Source organism: Symsagittifera roscoffensis, chromosome 9 (genome assembly GCF_963678635.1).
Source record: "Symsagittifera roscoffensis chromosome 9, txSymRosc1.1, whole genome shotgun sequence".
Classification (NCBI taxonomy): domain Eukaryota; kingdom Metazoa; phylum Xenacoelomorpha; order Acoela; family Convolutidae; genus Symsagittifera; species Symsagittifera roscoffensis.
This window is the reverse complement of record NC_087070.1, coordinates 17,795,156-17,812,538: the sequence shown is the minus strand read 5'-3', so window position 1 is coordinate 17,812,538 and position 17,383 is coordinate 17,795,156. Positions and strand designations below refer to the sequence as shown.

General features: G+C 37.1%; 2 protein-coding genes across 2 annotated transcripts in view; both read left to right on the top strand.

The window, feature by feature from the left end:
- LOC134853853 (2-oxoglutarate and iron-dependent oxygenase domain-containing protein 2-like) overlaps positions 1 to 17,383 on the top strand; it is a 606,153-nt gene that overhangs the window by 216,659 nt on the left and 372,111 nt on the right. The window lies entirely within an intron of this gene.
- LOC134854490 (activating signal cointegrator 1-like) lies at positions 1,608 to 13,139 on the top strand. Its single transcript, XM_063870760.1, has 4 exons — positions 1,608 to 1,980; positions 2,048 to 3,078; positions 11,476 to 11,703; positions 12,440 to 13,139. The coding sequence occupies exons 1-4, from the start codon at positions 1,643 to 1,645 to the stop codon at positions 12,655 to 12,657; spliced, it is 1,815 nt and encodes a 604-aa protein (XP_063726830.1). The 5' UTR covers positions 1,608 to 1,642; the 3' UTR covers positions 12,658 to 13,139.

Below are 17,383 nucleotides of genomic sequence, written 5' to 3'. Positions count from 1 at the left end.
CGAACAACCTATTTTAATATGTTTTTGTGTGACAGTTCTATATTAAATCCATTGGAGATGGATTGACCCTTTCCTCTTTCTAGCTACTCATATTCTAAAATATCAAATAATACCGGTGTTAATTCAGAGTTTTACGACATCCAAGTAGCTACAAAGTCAGTCTTATATAGTCCCTTCACATAAAACTGTCTCTGGGGGACCAAGCCTCCGCTCCCGTAATCTTCCTGAGATAACGTTCTTATATCTTCCAATTTGTGGCACGGGAGGGTTCCGTGGAATATTTCTTCCTCACCTAAGCTTCCTTCTCCACCAATTTCCACTGCTAAGAGTTTTATCGTGTGTTATTGCCACGATAAGAGGCTTCGTATTTCTCGTCTCTTGTGCGACCGTTTTCCACAATATTTGTCGTTGTTCTGTTTTTTCGTCGTTTTTCCGTCAAAATGGCCGTCTTTTTGTATTTCTCAGAAATATTCACTCTTCGATCGAAATTTTAAAAATAAAAATTGTAGAATATTCCTTCCCTTCTTCGCAATACTTTTTCGTTACTAAGGCCTTTATTCGTTTTCTTTCGTGTCGCCGGAAGGTTGCACTGTGCCTATCTGGCAGAATGGCACAATACTCCAAATGATCTTTCGCTTTAGATTCTTTGGAAGGTTTCTGCAAGGCGAAAGCTGTCAGCAAATGGAAAGCTTTTATTCAAAAACCTTGCATCAAATTTTTTCATTGAACATATCAAGCAGTTTTGTGAGTTCCTCAATGAGAACTTTGACGGCATTTCCACGTGGAATATCGAAGGCATTTCTCTTCCAGTGTATGGCAATATCGTAGTACTCGTTGACCTTGCTCGCAAAAGTACTTGTTGATATTTTACCCCATTGACCTTCAATCGCTGCACTGTTTTCTACAAATGAAGGGAGTTCCTCACATGTGTCTGCTGCCAGGTTCTGTGTTGGTGGTGCAATCGTCGCGAAATGGTCATGTTCGTCATCCATATTTGGTGGCTCGTCGGATATCTGCATCTCCGCCATTGCTCGTGAGAGGCCCGATCTTCCGCTTTCGCCGCCACTCGGATTGACGAGTAATTGACAGCGGGAGTCCACAATACCTTCACATCGTTCCACATCTGGCCGATTCCCTGTCCCATCAAGTCCTTCACTCGTTGTTGCATCCACTGGGTTATCGCATCCACAGTGCCATTTACTGTTAGACCATTTCTTGATTTCTTTTATAGTCATTTTCGCGCAAATTCTGTGAAACCAGTTTCCACAATCATAACATCGGATACTGTACTCGTTGCCTATCGGTCTCGAGCATGATCCACACCTCCAGATTTTCGGCATTGCTGGAGCAGTCCTGTTCTGATATTGATTGGGTCAGTGTCCTGGTTCTGCATCCATCCATACTCTCTATAACTAAAATTGTTCTACAAAACGATATGCTGTTACTTCTTGTCTTAACTAGCATATCTGTCATCAGCTTCTGCGAAAGCGATGAATTTGTAGCTTATAAGGTACTGAATAAAAAGAAAGGAAAGTATCTTTTTCCATGGGTTGCCACAATATATTCGAACAAATATTATTAGATCTTTTATTTTTTCCATGGGTTGCCACAATATACTCGAACAAATATTATTAGATCTTTTATGGCTCCTGCTCCTGCTAGCGAAACGCATAAGTGGTGCTTGGATTCGCTGGAGAAATTTACGGGATATGCTACCAGTAATGATGTCGTGAACTATATTCTCTCAATAACCGATGAAGAAGAGCTGAGGGACTTTTTAAATGGTATTCTTGCGCCTCTGAATGCCGAAAAGCGATCATTTATGGACGAACTTGTGAAAAAGATTAATTTTTCTCACCGTCAAAAGCAGCAAGACGCTGGACTCAGTGTTGAGTCTTATCGATTATATCAAAAACCTCAGATAGTCGAGGAAACTTTTGATAAACAGAAAAACAAAAAGAGTACGAGAAATAAAAGGAAGTTAGGACGTTGATTTTATTTTTTAAAAGATTTATTGAATAAATATCTGAAACCGCCTTTGTTTCAGCCAACAAGATGCGAGACAAATTGATTCTAATCGAGCTGAAGATGAGCTCGTTCAAAAAGAACCGAACAAAGGACCTAAATATGTGCCTCTTTTTGATCCAAGTGGGAAACAAAGTGTTATTTTGCTCCCTGGACGACACGAATGCGACTGCCAAGCAACGAGGCACAAGTTAATCAGAAACTGTCTTTCTTGTGGGAGAATTGTTTGCGAGCAAGAACGGGCGGGTCCTTGTTTGTTTTGTGGAGACTTTGTGGCAACCAGAGAAGAAATGGAAGTGATGAAACGAGTTTCACAAAAAGGCAAAAAGATATACGAAAAAATAATGCGCGTTCATAACACCTATCTGCAAAGCCAAGATTTTGACCCAGTTAGTCCCGAGTTGCCAGAAACTGGACCGCCAATTGGTGGTTTCAGAAAAGATTCAAGGATCGGTGTAAATCCAAAACAGTCCGAAACATTGCAATCCATTACAGCTTCTCTTCGAGATACGAGATTAGACCAGGAAGATGAGAAATCTCTCAGTCAAGAAAGCAAAGCAGTGGATTTTAAAAACAGATTGCTGAATTATGACCGAACATCTTCAAAACGAACACAAGTAATCGACGATGAAAGCGATTATTTTGGGGCAGATTTATGGCAGTCGCCTGAAGAAAGAATTCGGTTACAAGAACAGGAAAAGAGGCTTCGTGAACAGAAAAAGATAGACGAGAGGAAGCGTACCGTTACCATAGATGTCATGGGAAAGAAAGTTTTGGAATCTGTGAACAACCTATCTGTTTACGAGCGTGCAAAAATGGAAGACGAGGCATCGAAAATTGCCAAAAAATCATTTGAAGCTCGTGAATCTCAGTTACTGTCAGCTAGCTCATTTCCAATAGTTGATTCCAGAGGATGCATCCAAGCGCCAACATTTGTGCAGACGGAATTCAGTGATGACACTTTGAAACAAAACTATCTACAAGCGGCGAAAGACAATCTGTCCAAAGGCCTGAAACTTCAGGATAGCTTCTTGCAAGAAATGACAGATCAAGGCGAGTACTTTTTCTTTGTTTACCAAAGACGACTGCTCGCTTTGCCCCAAATCATTTTATCTGGGAATTTTCGAATAGCTTTAATGCGTTAACGAATATTTTTTCAGTGCTTTCGCCCCACGATGAATTTTGGATTGCTTAACCCCACTGCAATTTATAGGTCACCCTTATTGAAAATATTTAGGCATTGATTTTATGTTAGTATCCTGGAGTTTCTATCCGAGAGTCAATGCTTTTTCATGCATTTTTTTTTCATTTAAATTCAGTAAATACTGGAAAATTGATACTTGGTACCTCTTTGCAGTCTTCAACCTGATAGCTCAATCAATTTTTTAGGGACCTAAATTCAAAGTAAAAATAAATTAAAGTGTCAATTAACTTTGTTTAATTCGAAGCATCTGATAGGAACTGCAAAGGAAACATATGTTTTTGCCCCTTTTTTAATTACTAATCGAACAAATTCAAGTATTGCTTATGTCATATCATGCGCACGCAGGGTATTTTTCTCCATACAAAAATCAAATATTTTGATTCATTTGTAGAATAACAAACCACGCAGACATTGTTTTCAGTTTATTTTCAGGTAAAGAATCCCGAGTTGAGTTCTTATTGCAGATTAGCGATGGAAAATTTCAATTTTTTTTTCGCAATAGCGAATTTTAGCGCTGATTTAGCAATGAATTTTCAGTTTGTTCACAATCAGTTCTGAAAAAATAAGAACAATCTGCCTCTCGATAATTACTAAAAACATTCGAAACTTTTGGATCGAGTCTGACGGCACAGTTATCTTAGGTCGAGTGGGTCTTCCGATATATAAATATATTCTGACCACCAGTGTGAGGCCAACTCCGCATAATGAACTCTGTTGAGAGATCAAATTTCCTTTCTTGTATTTTTTCACAAATCGTTTCTCAAATTTCAGTCAGATCTGAAGGAAAACTAAAAATAGGACTGGGGGATGTTAGGGGGGACAATTTTTGATCCTAGAGAACTCATATTTTCTACAGAGCTTAATTCAAGAGAGCTCATGTTTGCTCTCTTGTAATTTTTCACAAATTGCTTCCCAAATTTTGTCGAATGTTTTTTTTTTACCAATATGATCTTTTGAGTGCTCCCAAAACACTATATAGACTCAAAACGAATTGTTTTTCAAATTTCTATCAGATTTAAAAAAAAAACGGAAATTAAGACTGGGTGAAATTTGGGGGGATAATTTTTGATCTTATTGAGCTCATATTTCCTAAAGAGCTCATATTTCCTAGAGTGCTCATTACAAGAGAGCTCATATTTCTTATGTAATTTTTTTAGCCAGATAGTTTCTCAAATTTCAATCTGACCTGGAAAAAAAAACAACTTAAAAGACTGGGGGAAGTTTGGGGAGACAATTTTTGATCCTAATGATTTACATTCTCACTTCATAACTCGCAATTTCCCGAGACAATTAAATTCAAACAGTTGGAACTACTGGTAAGGTGGCTCAAAATGAACACATACTAAACAAAGAATAATTTTTAAAAAACCATTTTATTAAGTTTTACTGCCACTGGAAAACCTATTTTACATATAAAAATAGTTGAAAAATTCTTTTGTTTGGCATATCTTTACTCGAAGCCACTTTTATGTTATTTCTGCTCCTTACCCTTGCGATAGCAAGGGTATTGCTATTGGCTACTAGAATTTTTTCCCGTAAACAACTTTGTCTATGATTCATAAGACTCCTTGAGCTGGTGGTACCTTGGTTGATATTGAATTCAAAGTTTGTAGTCTCTTGCAGGCTTAGCCGGGTGGTAACGAATACGCCTGGGACAGTAAAGGTTTTTGGTTTGATTCTGACCAGGACTGGTTCGAATGTAATTTGTATGAATTCGTCCAAGTATGAATGCTCAAATCCTTTTGCTTTTCGAGAAATGTCGTTTTTTAATGATTTTTTCATTTCTTTTTTCAAAAAATTTACATATAAAAAACTAATCGAACTTGAATTTCGCAAGCCTATACTGGGGTGCTATCAGGGTACATTCAGGGATTGCAAATCTGGTCTCCCGTTTGACTGCTCAAATCATCTTGGTTTTCTAGTTTGGCGCTTTTTATGATTTTTTGAATTAATTGTTTTTCCAAAAACTTCGATTTAAAAAACATTTAATGAAACTCCAAATTCTCAACCCTATGGTGGGATGCAGTCAGGATTCACTCAGGGGTTGAAGTTCCTCCCTCCAAATGTGACTGCGTAAATTTTTTCCGAGATGTGTTGCACATTCGGCGTTGCAAATCTGCCCTCTAAAATTTGACTGCTCAAATCCTTTTCCCAGATCTGGAGTTTTTCATGAAGTAGAAACGCCTGATACATGAGGCCAGTTCATCTTCACGGTTGCAATAAGTATTTTAGTACATAAGCTGTTTTAGTAAGCTCTTTTAACGTTCAACGATCTATTTGAAGCACCGTAGATGCGAGTCATGCGCTAGTCAACGATAAATCATCGCTTATTTTAAAGGTTTCTCAGTTAATAGCCTCAGTGGTCTATTGCGGCTTGTACGTATAGTTCATAATGTTTTCATGGCGTTGTTAATAAAGGCCTCAGTGGTCTATTGCTGCTTATACTCTTGTACTTATTGTTCATAACGTTCTCATGGCGCTGTTAATAAGACAATTCGCTCCTAGTCTGGTTTTCCGGACCGTTAGTTGATTCTTTGTGTTTCTTCTTATATGATTTTTCTATGAAAAAAACAGCAATTGAGCTATAATCAGGGGCAGATTAGGGTTTTTCTCGAGTATTTTTTTTTCCAATAATATTGTTTACCTTTTTTTTACTTCGACCAAAATAGTTTTTCCAGCGCTCCCAGAACTTTATAAAGACGCTATTTTGACAAAAGGTTCTTGCGTCCCAGGCAACTTTAATGAAAAAACGTGCTGTTTTTGGGCACATTTTGGAAAACTTTTGTTCAAAAATGGCTTTTTTTTCGGCACGCGCTCACCTTCAAAATAAGTATATATTGACGCGAAAGGCGCCTTTAGAAAGCTTCTAGGTTTGGTTGGACGAAGATGGATCTCATAAATTAATAGCAAATGGCAAAAACTTTGGTTACAGCTTTTTTTGCCATTTTTTTTGCTTGTGTTTATGAATTTATGAAATGAAGCTTTGTCTCTGTGTTAAAAAACTACCAATTTTGAAAGTTGTTTGAAATTGGAGTGCTTTACGGTGATTTTATGTTTTTAAACGAAAACAAATGCCGAATATTTTTTGAAATATAAATCAGATGATTCACTAATGCTTCTCCCAATCATAAGTTTGATTTGTCCACATGTATTTTAGCCAGTGTGTTGCAATTGGTTGACTTTTTTCCCGTAAATATTTTTGTTCATCGGGCTCATATCCTGCTGCTGTTGTTGCTGCTTAGTTAGTTAAGCGAGTCCACTCTATGTCCAATCCAGAGCTCTTGGGCCCAACTGTTATTAAGCCTTTTGAATAGCTGCGCATGAGGGACAACGTTGAAGCGTGTTTCTATGTCGGCAGTGTTTGACGCCAGCTGCACCTCGCATGAAGCTCCTAGTTGGGCATGGAGGGCTCGTAGCCGGTAGACTTCGCCGTCCGAAGACGTTGATCCCCCACACCACGGAGAGGTGTCTACCATGTGGGGGTTGTTGTTGCTGCTGTAGCCTCGTTGATTCATGATGACCTTGTGTTTGTTTGTTTCGTTTAACAGTGGTTGGGACTCGTTGCTGGTCCAGTGTTATTGGAAATCGACAGCATTAGTAGGGCATGCCACTAGCGTGGGTTACTTTAACGTCCTTTAAACGCTCGACTCGATGCTCCCGCTCTTTCGTGCTATATGAGCTGAAGAGGTTCAGGTAATTAGAGGTTCAAGTCAGTCGATAGACAAGAAGAGGTTCAAGTCAGTCGATAGACTAAGAATATTGAGATTTGTCGGTCTGCCTGGGCAGTTGAATAAGTGGTGCGTGTCATGCGGCCTTAGATTGCAAACAATGTACATAATAGTCTTTTTTGAGTCAATCTTGAGGTAGCTAAGAATGGACGAATGTCGGGAGTGGAGCTGTGCAAGCGTGCACCTAGCTCAACGTGAGGCTTTTATGCTTTGAATTTCACTACAGGATTGGTCATAACCAAAATTTTACTGTGATGTAGCTCAATAAAATCTGAGTTTTAGTATGCAGATGTTTGAGGATGGCAATTTTTTTCTCGTATTTGGTTTTCAGTGTTCTTTTCAGTATCTATCTGCTGTTTGGAGCTAATGCATTCAATATTTGCGCATAAGTTCAAGTCAGAAATAACATTCTCTAAAAATGCAAGTATGCCAAAAATAAACACTTGGGAGCGTAAACACTTTGGGAACATGTTATCGTAGTTAACACAGGTTTTTTGGGTTTTTAATGTTTCTTCCCGTTACCCTGCAAAATCGACCTTGGTTTCGTAATTTACTTCGGCGGACCAAGAACAAGAAAGACTTGCCCTGGATTTATTTTTCAAGGGCTAGTTTTAAGTGCCTGTTTTTCAGCCATTCGTTTAATTGAGTTAGGTAAAAAAAAACTCAATTTGATGTAGAGTAGAAGTTAGAATTGTTATGTCATCAGATTGAGTGACTGGTTTGACTTTTTCTCATGACTTAGGCATGAAGCTCATGTAAAGGTAGAAGATTATTGGCGAAAAAGCAACACTTATGGTACATCTTGTGCAGCTTTTCTCATGTCAGTTTTTGCTTCACCTCGTTCATAATTAGCTGAGTCAAAGGTGGTTTTTGTATTCAGTGCAACTATACGGACTTTGGCATGGTTCTTTTGATCTTCCTTTTGGTCTATGATGGTTGATACAATAAAGTGCAGTAACAGTGGACCTAGCTTTTGGAAAACCGTGATGGGGGTCTGTTAATTGTTTGTTCAAATGTAGCTCAGCTTAAAAAATTCTTTCCACGTGTTTGACGATTGGCGATAGTAGTGCAATTGGTCAGATGCATTTCGATTTCTTTAGATCGTTACCTGGTTTGGGGAGTAGAATTATGCGTGGTTTTTCCAATTTTATGGTATTTTGGCTGTTGAAAGAGGATTTTGATTTGTGACATTTATTTCAGGTCATTTGGTCCAATATAGTGTAATTGAATATGGGCAATTTTGTCAGTGCCTAGGGAGGGTGTTACTCTTTGTAGTTTCCTTTACCATTAGCGGTGAGATGGTAATTTTGCTAAGTTCAAATTTCTTTACATAGCGAATAAATGTTCTTTTTGTTTTGTCACGATTTTTTGCGTGTGGGGTAAACAGCTCGCTGAAACGATTGTGGCATAGCTTCGCCTCGTAGTATGGGGTGTCCTTGGAAATGATTTGTTATGGGTGTTTTTGGACAGATTTAATGATAGGCCATAGCTCAATTGAGCTGGCTTTATGGTCAGACTTTTTTTTAAAAAATCCGTTTTTCTTTTTCTTCGTTTTGGATGAAGGTGGCGATTGTTTTAATGATAGTACAACTGTTGGGCTGACATAGATGTTCCTTTTGAAGATTATCTTGTTTCATAATTTTTAGGACTTCAGATGGTAGATGTGGGAGAAGCAGCTGTGATGATGATTTGGTGAGGCAGCTTTGATGATTTTTCCATCTATACTGTCATATCTGAAAAGACAGCTGGTTTTTTGGCTTTCGAGAACACTTTCTCAGCTTCCTTTCTGAACTTCGCCCAATCGGCTTTGCGGAACTTTTTTGAATTTTTGCTTGGGATAATCTATCATTTCTATAACTATGTTAGGGTGATTGTAGTTTGTTGATGATCAGAGCCCAGACAAAGCTATGTATTCCAGGTAGAGCTAAATGCTAGCATCGGTGAGATAAAGATTGATATCGGGGAAGTTTCAGCACATATCTGTGATGCGGTTTGATTCAATATCTTTCAACACATTGAGGTCGAAATCATCGTTTTCATTAGCTACTTTTTGCCCCTTAAGGCACTGTAGCCGGATTTGCAGCTAGATTGTGAGTGTATGTAGATTTTAATGAGCTTTTGTGTTTTCTCATTTTTGTTTGTATTCCTATTAGTTCGAATTGTTTGTCGTTGTTAATAAGTTTTAGTTGATGATGCTTAACGGCTTCATCAATGATGAAGGCAACTCCTCATCCTTTGCCACACTGTGTCGGCGGCCGATTGGCTTTTACATGGTGCACGGCTGAAACTTTTTGAATTGAGCTAAGAAACGTCTCCTGAATTGCTTTACTTTGATGTTGTTTGTATCCATGCTTTGTATGATACTATCGTTTTTTGAAGGCATTTGCTTGAAAATGGAAATGTTTGAAGCCAGTAGTTTCACTTAAAGTTGACACTTGCGGATCTGAGGTTGCGTTAAGTATAGCAGTTGATCGGCACTAGTCACATTCGTCGAAATAAAACTTTTCATTCCACTCTTGGGTTCTTTTGAATTCAGTACGCTTAAGATGGACCCTACGTCCGTAGTGGCACAAGACACTGTTTTGGTTGTAATAGAACGTTTGGTGGCACGGTACAGAGTTGAGATCCAGGCCGTGGGTTTGTTTTAATGCCTTCTCAGGCTAGCATCATTAGCAGGGCCGCCGTTTAGAGTCCAGTGGTTTGGCGATATAGGAGAGAATGTGGCGTGGTCTTACTGTCTCCGGGTTAAGAACCCGTTGTTGTTTTTGAGGAGAATTGTGGATGGATCTTGCTTCCGATTGTGGTCGGAAATGGGTCTGCAGCTGAAAGTCGTTTTTCCTACGGAACCGGGATAATCTGCTCATCTTCGTTGGAAATACTTCGACATACTTATTTTGAGCATGTTAGCATTTTAAAAATCCATCCATGTTGGACCAATTCGATTTGTTACTGTTTCTTTTTTTTCGGCTGAATAGGTTCGACTGACTTTAGATCGGCTACTGGCCTCATTTTGCGTCATTTGATGATCATAAAAGTTTTTGTGCGTGTGTTTTAAGGGGAGAGGATTTTTATTAGTTTTTGAGTTTTTTTTAAATTATTTTGAAGCGTTCCTGCTCAGCTGTTTATTGCTTTGTGAGCGTTTTGTAAGTTCTCTCTCAGCTTTGTAAGTTTTCGCTTCTAATCTCAAATTTTTTACTTTGGCCTAGGTTTCAAAACTAGTTTTTTTTTTCACTTTGATAGATCTAGTTTTTTCAGCATCTGTTTTTTTTTTCATCTAGCGGCTTTCTTGTAATGTATCGCAAGTGGTGCAAAGCGATACTTCGCCTCTGTTATATTTAGTCAAAAGTAGTTTTTTCGCCCGAGTTAAAAAGATGATAGCAAAAACCGAGCTGCCCCGTGAGTCAAAAACGTTCCATGGCTACATAAGGAAGCACTTGGGCAGCTAACTTAGAACACAAGCCCAATTTTCGGATCAATGCATCCATAGTTCCATGAAAAGATTTTTTGATCATTAGCATTATTACGCTAGCGATACCAAGTGTTTTGCAATCGGCTAAAAGACTGTTTTCGAGAACAACTTTGTTCATAGGACACATTTGCTGGAGGCCTCTGTTGGAAGATTAGTTCTGTAGATTTTTTGAGCGTGCTTCCATTTTAGTTATTCGTTCTATTTACACAAGCTTAGCGAACTGTCATATTACTAGATCGACCTTTTCCAACCCAAGGCGAAAATAAAACTGCTCATTTAATTGGTGGCCCTTTGCTGCAATAACATGATTTAATTTTGCTGCATAACATTGTATCTTTGTATCTGGTTTATAAGTGGCTAATGCTTTGAGATTTTTAAGCGCAGATGCCAGAACGACTGACTGTAACTCTCCAGGATAGGCGTTCGATTCCGGGGCATAACAGATTTTTTATTAGTTTTTATCGTTTTTATACATTTTTTCAATTTTTGACCCTTTTAGAGCTACTTTTTGACGTTTTTCTTTTGTTTTTGCGAAGTTTCATCTGTGTCGAAATCTGTTTCTGCAATACTTACTCTGTTTTTTTTGTATAATTTTTTAAACATGTTTATTCGGCTTAAAAGGCGTTGGAGTGTGTTATATCGTCTTAGTGGTCTCATTTTGCATTATCTTAGTGCCTCATTTCGGCGCAGCGGTGTCTAACCCATCATTGTCCTCTTGGTTACCGTTTTGCAAACTTTGTTTTAAGGATCTGTTAAGGCCGTAAGTTGTCCTTTTCGACATGTTTCTTTTCAAGTAGTTTTCATTCGAGACAAAATCATGATATGCATGTTTTGGTAGATTTTATTGTCATTTTTTGGGTAATTTTTTCTGCTGATTTCTGTCGGATAGTTTGCCATGCTGTTTGTAATGCTTTCCAAGTTTGCGAAGCTCTGCTTCGCCCCTGTGCGTGAAATTTTGTATTTAAATTAGCTTTCCTTCAATGCGTGTACGATTGTCTAGCAATCTAGACAACATCTCTTAACTGTGTAAAAGAACTGATGACTTTTAGGACTGTGTCTGTCAATGCACCAGCCGTGGGCGTCTCTGTTAGTAGCCGGAATCAAGAGATTCGAAGGAAGAGACTGGTACACTACACACAGAGGCAGACTGTGGATTGCATCTACTGCCAAAGCATGTCCACGTGAAGAGATTGATCAACTGGAACAGACGTATAAGATACTGAGGAATGATGACCAGATAACTTTCCCCGTTGACTACCCCACTGGATGTCTACTGGGTAAGAGTTACCACCCTGACGTATCGGGTGGGGCTGTTTACTTTTAACTATTCTAAAGCATTTTTATGATATGGCATCTCTTGTTATATTTTCGTAGCACCTTGCATTAAATTGTTTTGTTTCGAAACATGAGGAGCTGTTTCGTTCACATAATGAAAGAGTTTAGTGATTTGATAATTCCCTCAACGCTATCGCGGCTAAAAACAAAGCAGCGGCATAAAAGCGATTTTGATCCTCTCCTTTCACTCTTGTAAAAAAATTTTGTCCATCGAAGTTAAACCGATTTCTTCTGACTTATTAATAGTCCAACATTAGGCGTCAGCAAATTTAAGCGTCAATTAGCTAATTAATCATTGCAAGTTTTACTGTGATATTTGAACAACGCGATTTTGGAGGGGGGGGGGTACATTTCGGATAGTGTCAGATGTTTTTGTATTAGAAGTGCTGCAACATCGAATCTGCATTCAAATCGAAATGCCGGAGGTTCGAGACCAACCCCGGTCCGTGCTCATTGCTTAAAAGTGAGGCAATATGACCCAGACCAGAAAATTTACCAGAAAATGCATGTAATTTTAACCAGGGGCACAGCGCTTCTCTGAAAAAGAGCTGAACAGCTTCTTTATTGGCCCTTTCCTTCGTAAATATTGTCATGAAAATTCGTGAAAAAATTGCAATTTGACAAGCCATTGCATGCTTTCCTGCCTGTGTGTTCATATACTATTTATCTCTATTCTAGGCTGTGTGGATGTCATAGATTGTCTCACTCAAGAACAATACATGCAACAGTTCTCCTTCTCCTCAGAGAGTGGTATAGAATGCAGCGATTCTTCCTACGTGTGGGTGTGTGAGAATCCACACGAACTCCACTTCAAATTCCCTGTGATTGGACAGCCCAAAATATGGAAGCTGGAGGCGGAGAAACACAAAGCGGCCAAGAAAACTTTAAAGTTTTAAAGTTACGATGGGAATTACTGATAATATGGACGCAGTTATTTCAATTTGTTGAATACTTTTGAAGAAATCTGGGTCATATCAAAAAACGGCAATAAAACGGGTGATGCTCTGACCTAACGAGAAATTTATGTTGCCGGAAAATCCAATCCAAATTATTCTGTCTGTCCAATCCAAATCATTCTCGGTTAATTAAGAGTCGATGAACGTAGTTTAGACTCTTACATAGGTATCGATGATTTTTTTTTTCGTTTTTTTAGGAACAATCTTCAAACTTGTTCAGGCTCAAATTTTCTCATGAATTTTTCCCTAAAAGCCTCAAAAGGAAGGCAAACTCCACTATCCAACAGCGAAAGTGTAAAGGTTACGATAAACGTGATCGATTTCTACTTTCTAAAGTGGAGTTTAATTATTGAACTTCCCTTCAAAATGTAAATTTTACCTATTGATCCAGTTTTCTCAAATTGGGTTAATTTTATCAAAAAAGTGTCAATAATAAATAATTATCGAAATTCAAAATTTTAACAAGGCCATCATTTTTTTGCCTTGAAGTTTTTTGTTTACTTGCGTTTATTGACTCTTTTCCGACTATCGGTTGACTATGTTTTCTTATTATTGATTTGATTTATAATTTAAAAAGATATATAATTTTGAAAATTTGAATATAGATTCTTTTTGCCACCAAGGAGCATAATGCAGCAGGGCAACAGACTTTCGAGTTAGGAAACATTATATAAACTGGTCGAGCGTGAGGTTTGGTTACTTCAAGTCCATTGCAGTATTATTGAAGTTGGTGTCAGATTTTGGACTATATTAAAGTTTTTATCTGTCGGATCAAGTTTTGTCGGGCTACCCGAAGCATACAATTATGTGCTCTTATAATTCGGCAGTGTAATCCATATGGTAGTTATTTCATGATGGAGAAAATTAAGGAGGGAGAGTCTGTTTGTCTCGTTCTTAGTTGATCATCAAGATACCAGTGCAATACTTTAATCTTTTTTTTTTGAATAAAAGTATTATACTTTTACCATTAAAATACCTCTATTTTTCGTCTTTGAAAAGCAGCACAAAAGGTGTGGCTTCCATCATCTTGTTCAATTGGTCTTAGTCCACTTTGCCCGAGCTTCTATAGTTTTCCATGGCTAGTTTAAATTTTTGTTAGGACACTCAAAGAGCGATATTGTTCTATGGCCAGAGCATTCAAAAACTGTTGGGATTATTTCATATTTCGCTACACGAACAAAGCAGCTGTTTTATAAAGTAACGTCAAGCCGGTTAATGGATGATATTAAGTCTACCGCTTGTTTCAAAAGGTTTACAAAAAGGTGAACATTAATTTGCTCATATACGGCCTTGCTTAACAGAGATTTTCATTTGTTGTCGGGGAAGTTTGTTTTTACATCTTAGTTGTAAAAACAGTTGTTCTCAAATATTTCTAATTCATGTGCTTGCCATTATGGGGTATGTTATAGAAAAAACAAACGCCTTGTTCGTTAACATAGTTTTCACTTTGCATGTTACATCTTGAATATGTGTGCTTTACTAGGCAACTGTTGTGAAAACCGATAGCTATAAGTCATGAAGTAATGGCTCGGTTTCCGGTTGTTTTTCGAGAAAGTTAATCGACAGCATTGGGCAAAAGGTTTCAAAAGAATAGTTGAAAGCTGTGTGATCTATTTTTTTTTGTTTTTTTTTGGTCCAGTATTGGGCTTAATTGCTTTTTAAAAAGTTTCCAATATGAGCCGCTTTTTCCCCGACCATTTTCCTAAATAAATAAAATTCGCTCACTTGGGGGCTCGATATTGGACTTACGAAGGCCCTCTCGTACTCACACTTCACTATAATACTGACTGTCTAGTCAAGCTGAAACGAGTCTTCCTAATTTGCTCGTTTTATACTTTGATTCTGAAAGTTTAACGCGAGTTATTTACGCGTGAGTTATCCCGGGCTACCAAATTGTACTGAGAGGCAAGCTTGTTCTTGAGGAAAGCTTGAGAGGCAAGCTTCACAAAAGTGTGGTGTTACTAATCTCATATGCGACTCAAAGTTTAACTCGTCAATTTTGATGTTATCAGCCTAAAAAGCAGTCGAAAGATTCAAGGCGCTGACCTGATACGAACAGTCTTGTTTAGATTTATATTGGCGAGAATTATATCGTGTTAGCTAAAGTGCGTTGCTGTTTTTATTACGCAGAAATTTGTGCTTAGCAAGTTTCCATCGGTCTTCTTTTTCAATGCTGTTTAATTCTGGCTCCGTTAATTGTTTGATAATTGAATTTTTTCGAGGAGTTTTTATTTGTTTTGTTTCTATTTTTTGATAAGAATCAAGTATCCAATAGCCATTTTTGATGGAATTACTTACATTTGTGATAAGCAAGGGTGTTACAATCAGGTACTAGGCTGTTTTTCCCGTGAACAACTTTGTTCACATGGATGATCTCCAATTTCAAGATCTCCATTTTCAGCATGTTGCACTATGAGCTGGAGCAGTCGTATCTCTGTTGGAAACGGCAACAGACATACTTTGAGCATGTTCGCATTTTGGTTATCCGTTACTATTCGAAGTTTGCTTTTTAGGTTGGTTGTAAATTTATTTCGTTTCTTTCTTGGTTGAATAAGATTCGGCCTATATTTCTTCGGCTTATTGGCCTTGTATTGTGTCCTTTAATGAGCAGAAAAAATTGTATATGTGTACAATGAAGGGAATTCATCTGGAGCAATTTTTGTTATCAGTTTCATTTTTTTTTTTTAGTTTTTTCAATTTTCATTTTTTAAGTTTTTTCCTTTTTCTTCTCGGTTTGGTAAGTTTCGGCCTTTTTATATCGGCTTATTGTTATCATATTTTGTAGTTTAATGACCTAAAAATGTATTTGCGTATTAAAGAGGATGTGGCTTCCAAAACTTTTTGTTAGTTTTTTAGTCTTTTCTTAATTTTAATTTGTGTTTTTTCGTTTTTTCTCGGTTTGATAAGTTTCGGCCAAATTTTTATCGGCTTATTGGCCTTATTTTTTGTCGTTTGATCAGCAGAAAGATCTTTTTTTTGAATTTTCTCGGCTTAAAGGGTTTTTTCTTAGGTATTTTTGCTTGTTTACAGCTTGGTAATTTTTTTGATTCTCTTTTTACCTTCGATTGTCTTGGTTTGAGTTTTTGATATTTTTTAAATACATTTTGATAGATTTTGACATCTTTGATTTTGGCATTTCGATTTAGTGGCTGTTTTGTTTTGTATTGCAAGTAGCGCGAAGCTCGGCATCGCCTCAATGTCAAGTTTCCGGCCGGAAAGTTTTAGGATTGGTTACTAATGCGTTTAAAAAGCAGAATTTAGATGAATGAGAGATGATCGGGAACCTTGAAATTTTTTGTGTTCCATAATAAAATATCACGATGAAAATTTAGTCTTGAATTCAGATAAGTATTCTTTAGTTACTGCTAAGTTGGCAATAGCGGTAATCTTGAGCAACTTAAACAGTCAAAAACGGTAATTTTTTGATTATAACCAATTGGAAAAAGTAGGAACAAAGAGAATTAATTAAAAAGAGTTATATGCAAATTTTTGAGTAATTTTGGTAACATGCATATTGGTAGCCTTGAGACATGCTTTCTTTCTGAAATATTAGCTTTGGCATGCATAAGTTGGCTGAAATGTCATTAGTAGCAAACATTGGAACTGACAGAAATGATTAAAGTGCAACCTGCCAATTTTGAGTATTTTTTGTATTGAAATTTTAATTTTAGGGTGACCTTGAGTCATATTTATTCTGGAAGACAAGCTTTTTCATGCAAAAGTTGATCGAAATAGATAATTGCTCTTTTTAATTAATTCTGTTAGTTCCAGTTGTTTTTCAACTCTCTGTAGATAATTTGATCAATTTGTCTGTTTCTTTTTTCAACTCGCAACTATGTAATTGTTTTTTCCATGTTTTTACGAGCTGAAATGAAAGAATTATTTCCTATTTGCACGCAATTTTTTTAGACGACCTTGAGACAAAATCTGTCTGATAAATATTTTCTGATTTATAGCTTTTAACAAATTTATAGCATTTAATAAATTTATCGGACAACGTCTTAATTTTCTGAAATAATTCTGTCCTTGAGACAGTGAAATAGAGTTGAAAATACAAGCCGAATTTTCAAAATTGCGTGTGAACTGTCAAATCAGCAAACCGAAAGATTTCAAATCAGCAAACCGTTTTCTTTTAATATAACTTCACACATTTAATTTATAAACAATTTACCTTCAGCAGCAATCTGACAAGCATTTTTTCAATAGAAAGAACACATAAAACGCCGATACAAAAGCAAACGCGAAAATTCAAAAACCATTTCAAATAAATTTAAGTTTGAAGGTCAGAGTTTTTTTTCAAAAGTTGAAAACGTTGTCCGATATATTTGTTATGGCTTTTAAAAAATTATCGGATGTCTTAACTTTTTGAAATTATTCTGACCTTCAAGTGAAACTTATAAGAAATAGTTCTTTGAAGTTTCGCGTTTGCCTTTTTGTTGGCGTTTTATGTTTAAAAAACTGATCTTCGAAAAAGCGCAATCTTTTTGGTTTGCCCTTTTGACAGTTCAAATGCAATTTTGTAAAATCAGTATGAAATTCAACCCCAATTCACTGTCTCAAGGTCAAAATTACGTTGACCTTGTGACATTTGACGTTGGCCGATAAACTTGTTAAAGCTATATCGGACCGTCTTAAATTTTTGAACTAATTCCAACTTTGAAGCTAA

Excerpts from the sequence above, each read along its gene's own strand:
- LOC134854490 (XM_063870760.1), top strand. The coding sequence starts at position 1,643 with ATGGCTCCTGCTCCTGCTAGCGAAACGCATAAGTGGTGCTTGGATTCG. Across the intron at positions 3,079-11,475 it reads GCAAGAAATGACAGATCAAG|GACTGTGTCTGTCAATGCAC; the intron begins GCGAGTACTTTT and ends GATGACTTTTAG. Across the intron at positions 11,704-12,439 it reads CCCCACTGGATGTCTACTGG|GCTGTGTGGATGTCATAGAT; the intron begins GTAAGAGTTACC and ends TCTCTATTCTAG.